Raw genomic sequence first — 20,869 nt, forward strand, 5'->3', positions numbered from 1 at the left:
CAAAGACTGCAAATCTGGGGTGCACGAGAGAGCTTTTATTATATTTTTTTAAACAGAAGCTATTATACTTTCTTGTAATGACGGAGACAAATCAGACACAAGCATTTGTTATATTTAACAAATCTTTAAAACCACTCACCAACCATAACAAGGTGCCAAGGTGTCTGTGATCCTATATTATGTGTGTCTGTGATAAATATAATATCATTAAATAAATAAATAAATAAATATATATGTACCCCTTTTCAGTTGGTAAACATGATGACGTTTTATGTGGGCGGAGCTTAAGGCGGGCGTACACGATGCGATTTTTTGCTGTTTTACGAGCTCGCAGATGATTTTTTTCACTCGGGAGAAATCGCGTGTAAATCGGTTGTGCTCGCATGTCGCGGCTCGAATCGTGTGCGAGGAAGATACGAGCCGAGCCGAGCACCTCTCGACCTCCCGATCATTTTTAAACATGTCTAAAAAGTTCGGGAGCTGTACGTCCGCTTGAATTCGTGAGGTGTGTGCGGTTGAATGGGCCGATTTGTCGATCTATCTGAATTTGACCAATTTGGCAGGAGCTGACGAAATCCACAGAAGAAAGACGAAAATGGCAGCGCCACGGCGAATTTGGACTATTGAAAGGGAGTATTATTATGATTTTAGTATCATAATGATTAGCCTAATCAATGCATGCACAATTATCTGTGAACTTAAAAAAAATGTTGCAGATATGTTGTATATGCACAAACAAATGCCTTTCAACTTGTGTGCAAAATTCAGAATTAAATTAATTTGCAGCAATTTGTACAAACACAGTCTGTATATGTGTTGTAGCCATTAAATAAGCGCATTTAGTTTCATTTTTATTATAAGGTTTTTTTCCCATCTATGTTGATTATGAAAAGTAGCCTATAGCCTACGCAATATATCGGGAGACATGATGGCCAGACATGATTTTGACCACTTCATTAAGTTTGGTTTTGTAGAAAGCCTTTCTTTAAAGTGAATTTCGTTTTGTATTAATTGTATCTTAATTTTAATTATTCTTTCGTCAACCAATTGCCTGGATTAATTAATAAGAACCAAATATAGCTGGATTTACAAATGGACATCTTGATTGTTGCACGCACACATATGTTGAAATAACAACATAACCACAACAACCGTCCATTTGTCCTGGTTTGAGACTGTTAATAGTAAGTGATCATTGTCACCAATTTGGTGAACACTGATTCAGTCTGAGAGCAGAGTTTTTTATCAGGGTTTTTGGAGCAGAATTCAGCAGGTGGTAAAATCGTGTCGTATATCACTCCATGCTATTTTCAGATAAATTCACTCGTAAAGTGTGCGTGGACGTACGATCATCCAACTGTCAGAATTCGCACCGTGTACGCCCGCCTTCAGGTGGAGGCAGAATCAGAATGATCCCTCTGGCCGCTTCACTAACGCTAGTTTGTTTTTTTAACAATGACGGGAGAAAATCTGATTTTATCTTAATGTGCAAGGTCACTCACTGTCCAGGACCGCGATTGTTATTTGCAAAAGTTAATTTTAACGGACGGAACCAGATTGGCCGACCGATACACGCTCAGTCAATGGATGGACGATCTGACAGGATTACGTTATACCTCGGTTGAGTGAGTGGCCTGACTTCTACACCGACCTGACAGAGAACCCGAACGTAAAGACAAACTGAGGGCATATAAATCTTTAGATGCCTATATCTATGTGATGAATGGTCTTGACTTGTGGTAATGTTACATTGCGTGGTCCTGCCCAGCGCCAAGGCCAGAAGACGACAATGTAAAGTGACATTACAGTGCAATTTTAATGATGTGAATATTTTCTAGAAATAAAAATATTTTTTATGTATTAAAATTATATTAATTAACTATGTATTTGATTATTCTTTCTTACCAGGTTCTTCAAAAAGTCTATCACAATCAATCACAACAATGTACAATCATATGATTCACAAATAATCACAATAATTTAGAAAACATTATGCGATGAAATTTCTAATTGGATCCTGTAGGTGATTCGCGCACCCAGAAACACAACAAGATGATATTTAATAAAAATAATAATAATTTAAGATCCGTATGTAGCCGAAGCTGTGTTTGTATTGGCCGCCTCCAGTTTTCACTTTGTTTTGCCTCCAGCTAACGCCGTGACGTAATTGTGACGTCGGCGCAAAAGGAGTCTATACACACACACACACACACACACACACTCACACACAAATCCAGTTATTTATTTCAATCCAACATTTTTTGAGTTTGTGACGTCTGCATCAATACAGTTTAACACAATGACACAGACACGGCCCAATGAAAACATGAAAGAAAAAAACTGAACTGCTGTGAAACTGGACGACAGCGCCACACGTCACACGCCACACGCATGCTCACTCAGCCGAGACACAAAGACAGAAGCAGATCTACAGTTTTCCTACACGACTTAACTAAAGTCCACATTGCTCTCAGGTCATTTTTAAAAACAATTTAAGCGGTTGGAAGAAAATGTTTAAAGAAAAAACATGTTTTTTTTTCTGGCTGTGCTTTTGCCTTCTGACTGGTAAGTAAAAAAAATGTATGGTAACAGCCAACAGCTTTTTATAAAACTATTAATTCAGTCAGAAGATTTGCTCTTGCTTTTATACCCAGATGTTACTTTGAATAATCTTTAGCTGCGTTGAAATGATCTGTATTGTATAAAGCACTATGTAAATAATTGTGGCTTGATTTATTTACCAATAATTTACATATTTATCTAAATGTCCTGTAAAATCAGGAATCTTACAGGAATTATTACTTTCAGTCTCATTTGAAGATTCAAGGTGTTTATATTTTCCAGTAAGGTGTTATTTTTGTGGATTTGTAATGAACTTCAGCTCCATCATCAATAAATAAATGTAAAAAATGCAGAACTTCCACTCTTCTATTTACAAGTTTAACTCTTAACACTTACAAACTTATAATATATGAAGATGTGTGAATTCCGATCACAGTTTAGCTTTCTTCCATTTACCTTCCACACTTTCCTGCTAAAGTTTGTCATAATTTCAAAACTTGTTTAAAAGATAAAATCCTTGTTAAATCAATCTAAATTTTACGTACATTATGCGTGACTGATAAACTGCCAGTCTTTCTATTGTTCCAAAGTCTGTAGTCACTTCAAAACAACTTCAAACTTTAAATAAAGCTTTATTAAACCAACTTAATTGGGAAAAGGTAGCTAAATTGTAAACTGTTTTTCTTCAGGTGTGTTTGGTGGTGATGCAGTGAAGTCAGTGATGGAGGGAGATTCAGTCACTCTAAACACTGGTGTTACTGAAATAAAGAAAGATGATGTGATTGATTGGAGGTTTGGAACTGATGGGCCTCTATTAGTGAAAATCAATAGAGAGCTTGATGAGATCTACATATCTAACGGCGCTGATGAGAGATTCAGAGACAGACTGAAGCTGGACAATAAAACTGGATCTCTGACCATCATGAACACCAGAACCTCAGACTCTGGACTTTATGAAGTGATCATCAGAGGAAGCAAGACCACATTCAATATTACTGTCTATGGTGAGTAGAGAATTATAGCTCACTCTATTATATATCACAGCCTTTGCATATCTATAATCATTCTTAATACTGCAAAATAAAATAAACGATGTATGGTGATTTTTTTAAACATCTTTTACACATTTTTTCAATGACACTTTAATTCCATTTCAAATATTAATTTAGTTAGGTCTAGAGGGATTGAAAACTGACCAGGAGACAGGTCTCTTGTTTCTGACCATGAGTAGAGTCAAATAAATGGGAAAAAATAAAAAAGTATTTTTTCATATCAAACCAATATAGCTAATTCCAAATATATGCCATGCAAACATGGACAGGTACATATACGACCAGGCCACAGAGACGATACATGTAGGTGAAGCTATAATAACAGGACAGCCACTATTCCTACACAGTACACACCAATTTTATTATTTTGCGTTGTTTAAACAAGACACATTCGCTCCATTTTCTATCAGTACAATTGTAATTCTATGTTAATACACACCTGATTGAGGTCTTTACCTATGGGGACACATCTCACTGTTTTATTTGCCATGCTGTGCCTTATACGGCTGTATTTGACATGATGATTATTCACATTTACTTTGAAGAACTAAAACCAAGCATTTCATTTGAATTATGAAATTCCTATTGAAATAAACTATAATGAGTTTATGATAAACACAATTTTATTACCAATAAACTCGGACTGACTGACATTCACTTTTATAGTACATGTTTCTTAATAACATCGGTTTGTAACAGATCTACTACTTTCTCCAACTCACACTAATAACTGTCCCTCTTCAGCCACTACAACACCAGACCCGCCCTCTACATCACATCCTACTTCAGCTTCTTCTTCACGTCCTTCAGGTTCTTCTTCACGTCCTTCAGGTTCTTCTTCACGTCCTTCAGGTTCTTCTTCACGTCCTTCAGGTTCTTCTTCACGTCCTTCAGGTTCTTCTTCACGTCCTTCAGCTTCTTCTTCAGGTCCTTCAGGTTCTTCTTCACGTCCTTCAGGTTCTTCTTCACGTCCTTCAGGTTCTTCTTCAGGTCCAGGTTCTCCAGACTCAGTCTCTCTGATAGTGTTGATCTCTGCTGCTGCTGCTGGATCTCTGATGCTTATCGCTGTAGTCCTGATCTTCTACAACTACAGGAAACACAGAAAAACAGACAAGACAAAAACAGGCAAGTATTACCTACTGCTGATATATAATAATAATAATTAATATATTAATTATTGTAATAAAAAGTATAGCCTTTACATAAAGCTCTATTTTTCATAATGCACCTTAAATGTATAATGTATTTGAACGATAAAAAGGATTACCGATTGTAGATTTATTTAATCTATTAATAATAATAATAATAACATTACAGCTGAGGCCAGTGAAGAAGAGATCACTTACGTCGATCCGACATTCTATAAAAGAAACCCACCGAAAACGGTAAGATTGTGTCATCTGTCTTCTTTTTAGCAGTCACATTTAGATATGTTTATTGTATCCCTGTGTAAGTGTGAATGGGTATGCTTCCCAATGTTTAATTTTATTTTTTTATTTAAGATAAGATAGATAAGATATGAATCTAAAAAAGCACAGGTTTGAAATCTGGGATTTAAACTTCTGTCGACTTCATACCTTCACTAAAAATGACTGCCTCAGCAGCAGTTTAAGTCACGGAGCAAAAAATATGAGAAAAGGTTAGTTCTAAGAAAAGATCGTGCAGCACATATGGATAATAGTTAAATGGGAAGTCCACTCAAAACAAATTGTGTGAAACAATGTTTAGTTCCCAATCTTCACCCCATCTGCTGAGACAAAACATCTGAATACACACCTCTTTCACAAGCACTTGAGAGTGGAAGTTTCTGTGTGCCCTATGGCTCTAGATATTCAAGGCCCCGATATACTCGTGGCAAAGTTCTTTTTCATTCTTTCATTAAAGGACATGTTCGGTATTTTACACTTAAAGCCCTATTTTAAGATCGTTTCTGATTAAATAGAACGGTTAAGATTGAAATTTGGACAAATGCTGCTATCCCGAGAATTTTCGGTTTCTGTGGTAGCACCCCCCACCTCCACAATGGTTTCATAGGTGCACTGGAACAATCATTCATAAAACGCATTAAACTTTAGTTTACAAAGACGTGAAACTCCCCGAGGGGTCTGGAGTGTTCACTGATATGCTCACACAAAAATCGCTGCAAAAGATGTACCGTACCTCACAGAACGTCCGTCCAATACAAGTCAATGAAGTTGGACAAAAACTACGATAAAACCTGTTGGAAAGCATCTTTTGCAGCGATTATTTAAGCTTCAACAAACTTGCATCCAATGCGAATTCTGCTTGGATTTTTATTGAGATGGCTATTTTTTGTCTGTAGACTTTCACCGTCTAATTAGCTGTGTATATAGGGATGCTGTGATAGACGTCATACAGATAGACGTGGATCAGCTGATGCAAGTTTGACTGAGGTGACCTGCCAGAATTAACGCTCTACGCTTGATTACTTTTGTGGGGAAAGAGTTAAAAAATGTCTGGCAAAAAAGGCATTCAAGTCAACCTAGTCAAGAGGCCAAATGGCGCGTGCTTGAGCACCACTTGCTACATGTGGATTCCCCTAACACTCTCAACCACAAGTCAAGACTAAACCAGTTCACCTTGGTGGTTTGCAGATTGGTTTTATATTATTCTTCTCAATTTCACACAAACCAGAATGAATTGTAGTTAACTTGGTAACATATCGTAATATAACGTCCTGGTTGCGTATGCAACCCACCGTTCCCTGAAGGAGGGAACGGAGGACGTAGTCGACGCGACTGAAATGGGATCACGCTAGGGAGCCTGTCTTCTTCGAGTACTATTGAACGAGCCAATGTAATTGGCGTGCGTGATTCGCATCACACACTCCGCCCCCGCGGCGCGGGTATAAATACGGAAGTGGATGCACGCACTAGTTGCTTTTCGCTGAGGAGCCGAGAGTAACCCGGGGTCAGCGGTGGTCCAGCGGTAGTGGCAAGGGGACTACGTCCTCCGTTCCCTCCTTCAGGGAACGGTGGGTTGCATACGCAACCAGGACGTTCCCTTTCAGTCGATAACGTCGGACGTAGTCGACGCGACTGAAATGGGATCAACCATTGAACACGCCACTAACGCTGCCACCTTCCAGTGCCTAAACCAAAGCCTCCTGATGCCCCCGCAAACTTAAGGCGGGGAAGGACAGGGCTTAGGCCAGGGAAGTCACTGCTGTTCCTACAGGACCACTGGGAAAGCGTTCCCCGTACGTTGGAAGGAAGGGACGCTGCGGAAGCCACATCCAACCCAGAGGGAGGTAATGTGGAGAATACACATATGAACTGGGCGGAAACCGGGCAGTCTAACATATGGAATGTCACTGGGGTGGCTCCAGCCTAAGACGGGGGGAGACACACCGGACAGTGACGGCAGAGAGACTCTGCCGAGGGAAGACACGGGCTCACCGCAGGGAGCCGTATCGTGGAAGAATACACATATGGGGTCACCGAAGGGACCGCAACATATGGACCCAGCCTAACACAGGTTCCACACTGCTTACGAGTGGTAGGCCTAACACCAGACGTTCCGCACGTCCGACGTCGGAGGGGTGTGGAGGAACTCAACAGGGTTCAATTTTAAGGGAACTCAACTGGAGTAGAAAGGCGCACGTATCCAGTCCATAGGAGGGGAATGGCGCAGCAAGCCGACACTTGAACCGGGCTCACGGTGAAACTGGCTTCATGAGAAGGGAGCCCACGGGAAGCAGCGGTTCAACCAGGTGTCGTCCAGCCCCCAACTCTAGAATCTGTTTAGCAAAGTATATCGTCAACGCCCAGGCGGAGCACTTTACACTCATCATAGAGGAGCTCAACACCTAAGTGGACATGTTGCATCTCGGATCTTTGCCGAAATGAAGGCAAGCACTAAGTGCAACTTTGCATGGAAACAGCCTTCCCTCTCTGCTGAATTCCAACAGATATTTGAAGAGCTGGTCTGAGGTCTATGACTTGCATTCTGTACACGTCCAAGCGAACGGACAGAGAAGCCAGGGCTGGATCTGCCTCCTCCAGGGCATCGCTTGCAGGCTCACCACCTGCTCCTATTACGGGAGAGGTAGGAACCTTGGGCACAATCCGAGCCGGGGTCTCAGCTTGTGAGAGTTAGCCGGCCCAGACTCCAGGCACAATACGTTGACCGAAAGCGAGCAAGTCCCTACCCTCTAGTAGAGACCACGCGAGCAGGAGAACTGATATAACAGAATTTTTAACTCACTACCTGCAGTGGCTCAGGGGCGGTCTCTGCAGTGCAGTCGCACCAGGGACAAGGCCCAAGAGGATAAAGAGGGACACAAGGATTTACAAGACCTTGCTCCTCAGGAACCTGACGACCAGAACGTGCTTCTGCATACTTCTGCAACACGATGAGCGTCGTTTAAACACAGAGGCAACATCATTTTGAGGGTGATTTAGGAAAACAGCCTACTGCAACCCATTTTGCAGGAAAGAGAGCACTGAAGTGATCGAAAGCTTTCAGGATCTCCTCAGGAGAGAAGACGCACTCAACGACTACGTTCCACTTCTAAAGGCGTAAGCACGCTACCCAATTCTAGGGGGTGCTCGCAGAAGTGATGGTAACTATCACATGTTCTTGTGATAGCCACCTGAACCTCCGCGTTCAGATGTAAGACCGCCCGGAATCTCCGGGGGAAGAACGCGTGTGCCATCGTGCCCCGTCCCCGAAAGAGTTTCCAGGGGAAGTCAGGAAGGCTGTTGAAGGGAACCAGGTCTAGTTGGGCCAATAAGGGGCAACTATGAAGACCTGTTCCTCTCCTGACATGGCACGTAGGTGCAAGTGACGGGCGCAAAAGACAGGAGCATTGCTCAACACAACATGTGAAGATCACTGGGCTTCAGGAGCATTTTCTGCTCAGCACTTGAGTGTGACAAGTTCACTGAGCTTCAGGAGCATTACTGCTCAACACCTGAGTGTGATAAACTCACTGAGCTTCAGGAGCATTTCTGCTCAACACTTGAGTGCGAGGAACTTCACTGAGCACCAGGAGCATTTCTGCTCAGCACTGCGTGTGATGAATTCACTGAGCTACCTGTGATGGACTCACTGAGCTACAGGAGCATTGCTGCTCAACACCTGAGTGCGATGAACTTCACTGAGTTTCAGGAGCAATTCTGCTCAACATGAAGAGTGATGATTTCACTGACTTGCAGGCGCCAGGCGACCATGAGTCGCAGTCACTTTTAGAAGGCTCACTGGGGTTAAACGCATTTCTGCGGGCCCCTGGGGCAGCTGAGTCCCAGTGTTTGTCCAAGGGTAGTCCGCTCGGTTTACACAAACACTGGCGGAAAAATAAAACCGGGGGGGCAACTGAGCGGCCCCGGAATGGTCATGACCCAGCCGGACCCAGGGGATGGAGTCTCCACTTGCCCTGGCTATAACTGTCGTGAGGCTCGATGGCGGCACGATTGAGTAAGCGGGAGGAGTGGAACAAGGCGCCCTCAGAAGCGTCTGACTCCAAGGAGGAGGTGACGGGTGAGTTTGTGACATGCAGGGGAAGCTTGCGCTACGGTCGCAATATCTAACAACTCGAGGCACGAATGCCCGTGTAGTCGGGGGTCGCCCAGGCCCCCGTTAAAACACGCCCTTTGTACATGGCCCCTCTGTTGAAGAGGGTTTGGCAGCAGACCGGGATGAACTATAGTCACACAGGGTGAGCTGCTCTGCCACGGTCACCTCGGGACTCGATCGTGAAGCTAGCGCTGAAGCGGTCACATATGGAGGGAGCCAAAGGCTGCGACTACCATATACCCCAGGAGCCTCTGAAAGTTCTTTCAGTGGGACCCTTTCTCACTTCAACACCAGCTGAACACATTCTCATTGGAGAGACATGTTGGACCGAGTACCTCTCCAAAACTAGAAAAGAGATACTCAGCCCGTGGGCGAGATTACTCTCTTCCAGTTGACCTGAAGACCCAACGGGCTCTGGAGCACTCGAGGGGAAGGACACTGTACTGATACTCCACCCTTAGACGCAACACACAGGATGGCCTGCGGTGCGGGAGGTAGAGATCTGAAGCACCTGTCTTTCAGGTCAAAGCTGCGGACCAATCTTGGGCCAAGATGGTCACGACCCACCCCCTAGTAGCACGAAGAACGAGTTTACACTGGCCTTCGTACCGGCTGGAGGAGCGGCTATATCAAATCCTTCGCCAGCAGGATAAGATAAGCACGCACAAGTCAGGAGCACTGCTCAACACTCGGTGTGATGAATATCACTGAATTTTCAGGAGCACGTCTGCTCAACACCTAATGTGATGACTATCACTGACTTGAGCGGGGTAGCCGAGCCTGAGGTGGGGCAGCAAAGTAGAGAGAGTGGTGTTAGTGTGCTGTGCAACACTTACCTGTCTCCACAAGCGGCAGGGGGCGCGTGAGAAGGCGGATGACCGGGTCCTCGAACGCACCAAGCTGCCTGCTGGCGACCAAGGGGGAGCTGAGGGGTGTAAGGCTATACAGGGTCACACCCGCCAGACTGGCCCTCTTGGGACCCAGGAACAGATGAAATTGCTCTCTCTTTGAAGTGTGGGTACCGCTTGCTCCGCTTTTTTTTTTTTTTTTTTTTTAGGGAGCCAGCGGCGGAACAGACACACACACAAACAAAGGCTCCACCCGGCCCTCACCCGGGGGGAGGGAGTGATCGTGCCACTCCAAGAGCATCTCATCCATTCCTGGGCGGCCCGCTCCGGAATGCTTTCGCTGTCGCTTGCCACCTGGCTTGGCAGCGCCTGGAGCGGGCTGGGCGTCTGAACTGCGGCCGGCTCCATGCTGAGGCCTGGGTGGAGGCTGCTGCGGAGGGCCAGCAGGAGCGGCGGCCGGAGAACGCCCACGGCGACGAGCAGGCGGAGGAGCTGCCACCGGCGGCGGTTGGAAGCAGCAGCTGGCCACCGGGGCAGGATGTGCCGGATGACCTCCGTCTGCGCTTGAGCGGCAGAGAACTGTTTGATGCAGTTCTCCCCCGCGTCGCCGACCAGCCCAACCTGGGAAATTGGGGAGACCAGGAACCGAACCTTGTCCGCATCCGCCATACCAACCAGGCTGAGCCAACGAAGGCGCTACTGGACCACCAAGGTGGACATCGCCAGACCGATCACGCACGCTACGACACCCGTACCCCGGAGGGTGAGGTCGGATGCAGTGCGGTGCTCACCTATGAGCGCACGGTCTGGATTACCCTCGTGCATGCCATGGGTGCCCTAGCCTGCAGCAACGCCATGGCACGCAAGAGGAAGGGGCTTGCCCATAGGCTTTGTAAGCTCTGCCCGTCGGAGCAGACGAAACTCACAGGCCTTAGGGGGGAGACGAGGATCCCCCCAAAAGGCAGCGGCCGCCGGACACAGGTGCACCTGTGTCGACAGACCGCTCCAATGGAGGGACACCTCGCAACCCTTCACCGTTCCTCCATCAAGGGTAATGAGGGGGAAAAGCTAGTCAGGCAGTTTCTGGCAGAGAAAGATGCTGTTCACCACCTGACAAGCTCTCCATGCATTTCGGGAAAGAAAGGCACTGGGGCGGCGAGCTGAGAACCAGCGCGGCCCGCCCCAAGATACCAAACTCCAGATTCCAACCGAGACTGAACGGGACACGGTGGAGGTTCCACTCGAGCCCGGCAGCCTCGGCGGCCCGTTTCAGCATAGCTGATAATTCTGGATCCGGCTCGGGCAACATTGAACTCCCGGAGGGAGACAATGCAGCCGAGTCATCATCTCTAGAAGTCAGCTCACCCTCCGATGCTGCAATCGGCATCCTGTCCTCCAGGGGAGCCCCGAGTGAAACCGCTGGCCCACCCATTACAGATGGACCAGCAGACAACACAGGAGGCTCCAGTGGTTGCAGTGGAAGGGAGGAGTGAGGAGCCCACAGGGAATGGTTACCGGGCGGGACATCCAACACTATCCTCCGGTCACCCATCCCACACAGCACCCGAGGGTGGGGCATGGTAATGGGGACTCGCTCTCCGCGAACGAAGGCGAGTCTCGCCCTCAACACTGCGACAGTCATGTTCCCACAGTGAAAACATGAGCTGTCCACAAAAGCTGTCTCAGCGTGCTGTAAGCCAAACACGTGACACAACAGTTGTGACCATCAGAGAGAGACAGGGAACGACCGCACCCAGAAACGCACGGGCGGAATGCCATCTTGAAAAAGACGCAAACGCACCCGTGTTGCTCTTTCAGAAAATAGGACCGTCACCAGTGCCGGAGCACACAGGGGAATGACCGCGGCAACACTGAACAGAGAACTGAAACAGTGAAGCACTCACTTTTCCGCCCTCTAACCAGCCATCAACACACACAAACATTTAGAAATTTGTTGCTGTTAAAACAGCAGTTGAGAGCTCAAAGCTCGCGATCACCGCTGCACTCGCGCTGTAGAACACCAGCACTGGGAGAGTCTTCCTGAAGAACACCGACACACTCGCTCGTTGTAGACAACAGCACTCTCAGAGACATCAAACGATCGGCTCCGAAGCGAAAGGCAACTAGTGCGTGCATCCACTTCCGTATTTATACCCGCGCCGCGGGGGCGGAGTGTGTGATGCGAATCACGCACGCCAATTACATTGGCTCGTTCAATAGTACTCGAAGAAGACAGGCTCCCTAGCGTGATCCCATTTCAGTCGCGTCGACTACGTCCGACGTTATCGACTGAAAGGGAACTGATTTGACTAATTGCATTATTAGTACTCAGCACTGCTGTTCCCTATAAGTAGATGATGTACAATCTCTGCCTCTAGTAGCCCAGCTCACAATCTAGAATCGAGGAACCCAATCTGACAAGCTTTCCTGACACACAAGCTGACATATCAACATGCTGTGCAAATGAGCGATAGAAATCTGCCATAAACAAAGGCACTTAGGCCTACTATTAAAAACCCTTTCTCTTCTTTTCTGTATTTCACCTCTAGCTCTTTTATTAAACTTTTATTTTACTAAACCTGACATTACATACTATTAATATTGACAAATTGTATCTTTGTATGTTTTCTTTCAGAGGGTTAAACAAGATGAGGTGATACATGCAGGTGTCGTCACCAGACGTTAATTAAACTCTGTGAGGCTTTTTCCTCATTATTGATGTTCTCATCAAAAGGGTTTTCATGCACACTAGAAAGACGGTATTGCAACCAAACTGTTTAAGATTCTAAAGCGTTGCTCATGCTTACATGCACTGTTTTAGTAGCAGCTTATGGTCATGCAAAAGCATTAGCTGCGTTCTTACTGTTTGCTAAGAGTGCAAGTGTGTGAGAGATAAGTAAAGTAACACAGGGGTTTGGTTAAAGCTGATAACTGATATCAGCCATTGTGTATAAGAGCGTGACACTTACACCGCATTTCAGAACACTGCAATAAACCAATTTCTTAAATGCATGTAAACTCCGAACATTCATTTTACTTTTTCTCAAATATGTTTTTAGTTGTGTGTAATTTTAGTTTTTTTTTTTTTTTTTACATTTTCTGTTTATTGTAATTTTGCATGTTTACATGTGTTTCAGTTATAGTAAAGGTTAAAAGCTCAAAGAATTACATGGAGATAGTTAAGCATCATGGGACATTAACCAGATTTTATTTAAGAGTTTCTAACTTTGAACATTTACTTTAGATTTGTGAGTCTATAATTTCCTCTGAGCTCTTAAAACCCTCATGTGGATTCTTAACAATCCCAAAACTCATCCACATGTAACAGACATTTATTATACATGGACTGACTTTCACACACAATTTGGGAGAGAGTGCAAAGTCACATAGATAACCTAATAACCTAACTTTACTAGATGCCCTACTGGGACTGATGTTAAAGCTCACACGGGAACGGCTCAGATATTTGTTCACAAGTATTTATTTTAAACAGTGTATTTTTCAGTTTTACTCTGTGTATGTTCAGGAAATCCTAGCTGACTTTAAACAGTCATTTTAAGTGTTTTAGAAGCACATTCTCAATGCATTCAGATCAAAAGGCAATGATTGATAAACATAAATCTGCATAACAACAGTACACGTTTAATTTTGTTATATATATTAGCAGAAAACAGATGTTTTTTGTGTATTTTTACAGAATTGCATTCAACAAACTCAAACCACAGAAGGCCTCAGTTTTAGATCTGGAAAGAAAAGTGGTTTCATCTGTTGAGAGCATGTGTGTGAGAGCGTGTCAGTACTGGACGTTTGTGGTTAATGTGCATCAGTGTTTGCATGTCTTGAGGTTTTAATAGTGTGAGTGTGTGTTCTTGTGAATCTTGAAGAACTTTTTTACTCTCTCTTTATGCAAAACATAACATTTACTGCAAAATAAAGTACAGAATGGAAAATGTTTAGGCCTATTCAAAATATATTCTCTGTAAGATCTTAGTGTGTGAATGTGAAATATTAATATAATTTACTATGTGTGTGTATTCAGCAGCATTTGCATCTCTATATATCCATGACCTCATCTACTACTGCTGTGATCTACAGATAACAAGTGTTAGTTTCAGGTAGTTATTTGCAGCTTGTTATCACGCATAGGTCCACCCATATAATGTTGATCTTGTTACTTCCCAAGCCGTAATGTGTTATTTTTCTTTGTTATTTCTTTGATTTCTTTATGTTGTGAAGTGATATTGTGTGCTGCTCTTTAAGTGAGTTTTCCCTGTGTGGGGATGTCACGGTCGAACCGTGAGGACACCTTTTTCTTAACTTGTGTGTCTTAAGTTTCTCTTTTGTTTTTCAATTGATATATATATTTTCTGTTTATTTATCTTGTTGCTGACTTATGTCATTAGACTAATGTTTATTTAATTATTTTGGAAGCAGTAGGGAGGAGGTCGCCATTCTTTTCTTTATTAATTGTTTTCTCTTGTTTACTGGTTAGTTAGGGAGTAAGGGAAGGCGGTTGTACTTTCTTTGGGATATTTTTCTTTTGTTAGGTAAGTTACATTTATTTTCTTTTTAGGCAGCATCCCTTTTGTTTGTTATTTTGGCCTGGACCCCTCCTGAAGATTCACGCTTTCTGCTTTTTCTATTTCTGTGTAAATAAAGAAAGCTTATTTTTGACACTATCTCTTTTTGTGGTACTTGTGTGTGAGCTGGGACAGGAGAAGGGATATTTCAATCCAAATGTTTCTTTTTTTGTCATTGGCATTCCTAACACTAGATGGGGAGGTCGTGACTCGTGACAATCTGTTAATGTCAAAGAAACAATCATTATAAAAATAATACAGTGGAAAAACACACATCTATTTTACACTATTAAAAGCATCCAAAAAATAATTTACTACCGTTTAATAACCATCAAAGGAAAGATGATGTTTGCTTACAGACTGGTATAATTACAGTATCTAACAGCAGGGCCTAACAAGGCTATGCTAAACTCTGAGCCCCTGTTATTAGAGAGTCATAATACATGTGCTTACACTATTAGACGAGCGCTCTCTAGTGTGCAAAACAACAATTTACCTCTACAAGAAAAGCTCTACTGTTAACAGGTGGGGCAATATAAATAGATCTCATAGTAGAGCAGCAAATCAATTATAGTTTGATTCTAACTTTAGGAAAATTAATAAAAAATCCTTTAAATATTGTGTATATTTTTGAATTTTCGGGTCCAAAATGGTTTTATCTGCAGTTAAGAGTCATTCACAAATAAGTTCAGCTAAACAAATGACTGTCTGGAAAGATTCACTATTGCTTTACTAGTGAAAAGCTGCAGTAAACTATTCATGGCGGATAGTTCACCCGATAAATGGAAATTCTGTCATCATACTCATTCTTGTGTTGTTCCAAACTTGTATGATATTTTGTCTTCTACTGAACACAAAAGAAGATATTTTGAAGAATATGGGTAACCAAACAGTTGATGGGCCCCCATAGATCTCATAGTATGGGAAAAAAATCCTATGTCTGTGTCTGAAATCGCCCCTTATACCCTTAAATAGGGCACTGTGTCTGAGTTTATTATGAAATGTAAGACAAAAATAATGTTTTCGGACATAAAAACGTTATCTTTTGTTTTGCTGTAAATTAATCACTAACACTAAACTGACAATAATGTAAGCCACTGGGAGACTGTAGACGGCTGTACATTCACTGTATTGCATTAATAAAAAGCCAGTTCATATAAAGATTTGCAATACAACAATTTTATTCCTAAATTAAGTTTTAATAAATAGTATTTTCGTGCCGTGACCGTGTGGGCGGGAACATGTGTGACGTAGCAATGCGCGCTTACTAGACCGTCTCACTCCAGCGTTTAATGCTGAGGACACTAGCCTACAAGCCTCAGAGGGACTGAACTAGGAAGGATGCAGCCTCCGTTTGAGAAACACCCATTGAGTGCACTCATTCCATATCACAATGCACCACAGTAACGAGTGTACAACTGATGTAGGGTGTGTCCTTCCAAGTTCAGTCCTTCTGAGGCTTGTAGGCTAGAATGAGACGGTCTAGTAAGAGGAAAACTTAGGAAAAATGATTTGTATTACAAATCTTTATATGAACTGGCTTTTTATTAATGCAATACATTGAATGTACAGCCGTCTACAGTTCCCCAGTGGCTTATATTATTGTCAGTTTAGTGTTAGTGATTCATTTACAGCAAAAAAAAGAGATAACATCTATGCTTTCATGTCCGAAAACATTTTTGTCGTACATTTCATGAATAACTCTGACTCGTTTTTTACCAATTTATTTTCATGAATTGGAATGTGTGCATTGGACTGTGGGTGATTAAAGGCCGCGCAGGATACATCAGATGCATCCTTCAAAACAGGCCGAATGATGGACGAGAAACGAAGGCTTCCTTTCAAGGATCCGTCAAATTGAGACGGACAGTCGAGATACGCAGCCTTCGTAGGATGCATCCGCACCAGAGCACATCTAACGGAGAGCCTTGGCACTTCCTATTAGCACCGTTGTATATCATCTTGGTTGCAGAATTCCACTGGAGGTGATCGCGGGCGAGTGCAGAATGAATGGGAGTCTATGGAGCTAGACGGCTAAATGTATCCCTTTCTCATGCTTGTCGTTGAATCAAGGTAGATTTTATTGTTGAACCTGCAAGTTCAATATAGATTAGAATATAGATTATAGTACAAAAGTCGAATGAACGAGTACTTACGTCCTTTCGATTTCTTACAGGTTAGGTCATTGTTGGCTGGAACATGCTAGCATTCTGCTATTATGTGACATCATCACATTTTTGAACGGATTTTTAGAACAGATAAGCAAATTAAAAATGCAATTTACAGTTTTGTGTAATGTGATCATCGTGGATTATTAAGTGTAAAATAGCAAAATATCATTCATTCATGCATGACGGCGATTTAAACCTAATTCACTTCAATAAAGATAACTATACATGCTATTCTTGTCATGAGCATCGAGGTGTAGTGGCGCTGCGGTGCAAATTCCAATCATGTTTATGTAACCTCAACCACATAAAGAGCTAACAGGTAAATCATGTAGAAAATGAACCAGCAGTCAGGATTTTGATAAACGCTTTTACACAGCAGTTTTATTTCACAAAGTCCCTTCCATATGGACACATAAAAGAAACCTATAAAGAAAAAGAACAAAATAAGACCCAGGCAGTAAACCTGGAGTGAAGAAATGAACAATACTCCAACACAATTAATTCACCACAGCATTTACCTATATGTGACACACTCACACCAAACCACTGCATCCACTGAAAGTAAACACCACACGTGCGCCACTGCCCCTCAAGTGCAACCGCCTGGTAAACCTAAAGAAGAACAAACACAAACACATTTACACAAACAGCTCAGCAATCCTTCATTCTCCTGAACACCATGCTGTCATTACTTCCCAAAAATTGTCTAGTCAAAAAGAGGGACGGTGTTGGTCCAAGATGGCGACCTGTGCAGACGTCGTGTTTTGAGCTCCGAGACTCAGACCGAGTACCAATGATTTCATTCAAATTATCGAGACTGTATCATCGACAAACGAAGGAGTGAAACTTTGGTTTCATTATGAAGGTTTATGGATAAATGAAGGAGTGAAACTTTGGTTTCATTATGAAGGTTTATGGATAAATGAAGGAGTGAAACGTAGCTATTGCATCCACACACGTGCGGAGTTAACCAAAGTTTTGCTAATAGTTAGGATACGTGTGCTAAGATGTCAAAGAGAGATGCCAAGAAGGGGAGAAAGGACGGATTGATAATGGACATAGAAGATGAAAATTCATTTTCCGTGTTATGCACACCTCTTCCTGATACTCCCACTATGAGCCCAAATCCCAAGAAGATTTGCACCAAAGAAGAGGCAAGGCAAGGCAAGGCAAGGCAAGTTTATTTATATAGCACATTTCATACACAATGGTAATTCAAAGTGCTTTACATAGAAGAAATTAAAATAATCAAAAGAAATCAGAATAATTAAAACATAAAATAAAATACAGTGCAAACAGTCGGACGAACAGTGGCACAGTGCTCATTCAGTAAATGCACAGCTAAACAGAAGTGTTTTGAGTCTGGATTTGAATGTGACTACTGTAGGAGCACATCTGATCTCTTCTGGAAGCTGGTTCCAGCTGCGGCTGGCATAGTAGCTAAAAGCAGACTCTCCATGCTTAGAGTGAACCCTTGGTATTTCTAGCCGATGTGATCCTAATGATCTGAGTGATCTGTTGGGTTTATATTCACTGAGCATATCTGCAATGTATTGAGGTCCTAGGCCATTGAATGATTTATATACCAGTAATAATACTTTAAAATCAATCCTAAATGTAACTGGCAGCCAGTGTAAAGACCTGAGGACTGGTGTGATGTGTTCATATTTTCTGGTTCTGCTCAGAATCCTAGCAGCAGCGTTCTGTATGAGCTGCAACTGTCTTATGGTCTTTTTGGGAAGGCCAGTGAGAAGTCCATTACAATAATCCACCCTACTGGTGATGAAAGCATGCACAAGTTTTTCTAAGTCTTGACTGGAAACAAAGCATCTAATTCTTGCAGTATTTTTCAGGTGATAATATGCTGATTTAGTTATTGCTTTGACATGACTACTGAAACTAAGGTCTGACTCTAGAGACAAACCCAGATTCCTGACTTGATTTTTAGTTGTTTGACCCCTAGACTGAAGGTATGCGTTCACCTTGAGAACTTCATCTTTGTTTCCAAACGCAATGACTTCAGTTTTGTCTTTGTTTAACTGAAGAAAGTTTTGGCACATCCAATTGTTTACTTCATCAATGCATTGGCACAGGGAGTCAATGGGGCTGTAATCGTTAGGCGATAGGGATAAGTAGAGCTGTGTGTCGTCTGCATAGCTATGGTAAGCGATTTGCTTCTTTCTCATTATTTGGCTCATTGGGAGCATGTACAGGTAGAATAGGAGTGGCGCAAGAATTGAGCCTTGAGGGACTCCGCATGTCATGGATGTCCACTCAGACTTATGGTCTCCTATACTCACATAATAACCTCTGCCTCCTAAGTATGACCTGAACCATTTTAGGACTATCCCAGAAAGCCCGACCCAGTTTTCCAGCCTGTCAAGAAGTATTTTGTGATCGACAGTGTCAAATGCAGCACTGATGTCGAGTAGTACCAGCACTGATAATTTGCCTGTATCAGTATTTAAGCGAATATCATTTATTATCTTTATGAGCGCGGTCTCTGTACTGTGGTGCGGTCGGAAACCAGATTGAAAATGGTCAAAGTATCCATTCGAGCTTAAGAATTTGTTCAGCTGATTGAAGACAACTTTTTCAATGATCTTGCCTATGAAAGGAAGATTTGAGATCGGTCTATAGTTGTTTAATATGGTCTTATCCAGATTGCTCTTTTTCAGGAGGGGCTTGACAACTGCAGTTTTCAGGGAGGTCGGAAAACTCCCAGAGAGAAGTGAGGCATTTACCACTTCTAGGAGATCTGCTTCTAAGCTGTGTAACACATTTTTGAAAAAAGATGTGGGAACTGCATCAAGGGCGCAGGTTGATGTTTTTAGTTGCTGTACGGTTTCTTCCAAAATTTTGCCATCAATTTCTTCGAAATCAGACATAGTGGCTACTTTCTCGTGCTGTTGTCTGATCTGCCTGACACCAGCGCAACTCAAGGATGAGCTGATCACCTTTCTGATATTATTGATTTTCTCAGAGAAGAAAGAAGCAAACTCACTGCACTTTCTCACTGAGAGCATTTCACTGGGAATCTGGCTTGGGGGGTTTGTCAGTCTCTCTACAGTAGCAAAAAGAGTGCGCGTGTTGTTTATATTGCTGTTTATAATATTCGAGAAAAAAGTCTGTCTAGCTTTGCTTAGTTCCTTATTGAAAGCATGGATGCTGTCTTTGTAGATGTTATAATGGACTACAAGTTTTGTCTTCCGCCACATGCGCTCTGCTTTTCTGCATTGTCTTTTCATATTTTGCACTGCTGTTGAGTTTCTCCAAGGTGCTTTTTGTCTGCCACTCTTCTTCCTGACTTTCACAGGAGCAATATCATCAATTACACTCTTAACTTTTGAGTTAAAAGAATCAAGGAGAAAATCAACTGAGTCAGCAGATATGCTTGGTGTTAAAGATATAGCCTTCATAAATAGTACACTAGTGTTCTCATTTAAGCATCTCTTCTTGACAGACAAAGATCTAGCTTCAATGGCAGGAGAGATCAATATATCAAAGAAAATACAAAAATGATCAGACAGTGCTACATCCTTAATAACAATTGATGAAATGTTTAGACCCTTACTGATAAGTAAATCTAGAGTGTGTCCACGATTATGTGTGGCTCCATGTACATGCTGAGTCAGATCAAAAGTTTTTAAAACAGTTTTGATTTCTTTTGCCATATTGTTTTCTGCATTATCTATGTGGATGTTAAAATCTCCAGCAATGGCAAAGCAGTCAAACTCTGAGTAAATTGTTGATAACAGTTCTGTTAAGTTCTCAGCAAAAGCTGGAGAGTATTTTGGAGGCCTGTAAACAATGATAAGTAAAATGCGTGGAGCACCTTTTAACACAATACCCAGATATTCGAAAGACGGGTAATTCCCAAATGATATTTGCTTACATTGATAGACATCTTTATAAAGAGCAGCTAAACCTCCGCCTCTTCTGACAGCTCTGCAGACACTCATAAAAGTAAAGTTAGGAGGGGCTGTTTCATTGAGGACTGTTGCACTGCAACTTTCTTCTAGCCAAGTTTCATTTAGCAACATAAAATCCAGGTTGTATGTGGTTATTAAGTCGTTGACTAAAAGTGATTTATTTTTAAGTGAGCGGATGTTTAAAAG

At 42.6% G+C, this 20,869-nt stretch overlaps 2 protein-coding genes and 1 pseudogene across 7 annotated transcripts in view; 1 reads left to right on the forward strand and 2 right to left on the reverse strand.

The window, feature by feature from the left end:
* Positions 1-20,869, reverse strand: part of LOC143734954 (uncharacterized) — a 375,259-nt gene that overhangs the window by 100,835 nt on the left and 253,555 nt on the right. The gene's annotated exons all lie outside the window — the stretch shown is intronic.
* Positions 1-20,869, reverse strand: part of LOC143735223 (uncharacterized) — a 395,094-nt pseudogene that overhangs the window by 6,754 nt on the left and 367,471 nt on the right. The gene's annotated exons all lie outside the window — the stretch shown is intronic.
* On the forward strand, positions 1,444-14,679 carry LOC143735234 (uncharacterized). 5 transcript variants are annotated; one of them, XM_077225335.1, is made up of 6 exons: positions 1,444-1,620; positions 3,252-3,566; positions 4,359-4,424; positions 4,572-4,739; positions 4,932-4,999; positions 12,636-14,679. In XM_077225335.1, the coding sequence occupies exons 1-6, from the start codon at positions 1,485-1,487 to the stop codon at positions 12,684-12,686; spliced, it is 804 nt and encodes a 267-aa protein (XP_077081450.1). In that variant the 5' UTR covers positions 1,444-1,484; the 3' UTR covers positions 12,687-14,679. The 5 variants fall into 5 exon arrangements, 4 of the variants coding, with proteins under 4 accessions (XP_077081450.1, XP_077081451.1, XP_077081452.1 ...); XM_077225336.1 differs by lacking the exon at positions 1,444-1,620 and adding an exon at positions 2,210-2,565 and having other exon boundaries at positions 4,359-4,457; positions 4,542-4,739; XM_077225337.1 differs by lacking the exon at positions 1,444-1,620 and adding an exon at positions 2,210-2,565 and having other exon boundaries at positions 4,359-4,436; positions 4,542-4,739.

Source organism: Siphateles boraxobius, unplaced genomic scaffold (assembly GCF_051911475.1).
Source record: "Siphateles boraxobius isolate OS27281-9 unplaced genomic scaffold, OSU_SipBor_1 13, whole genome shotgun sequence".
Taxonomy (NCBI): Eukaryota; Metazoa; Chordata; class Actinopteri; order Cypriniformes; family Leuciscidae; genus Siphateles; species Siphateles boraxobius.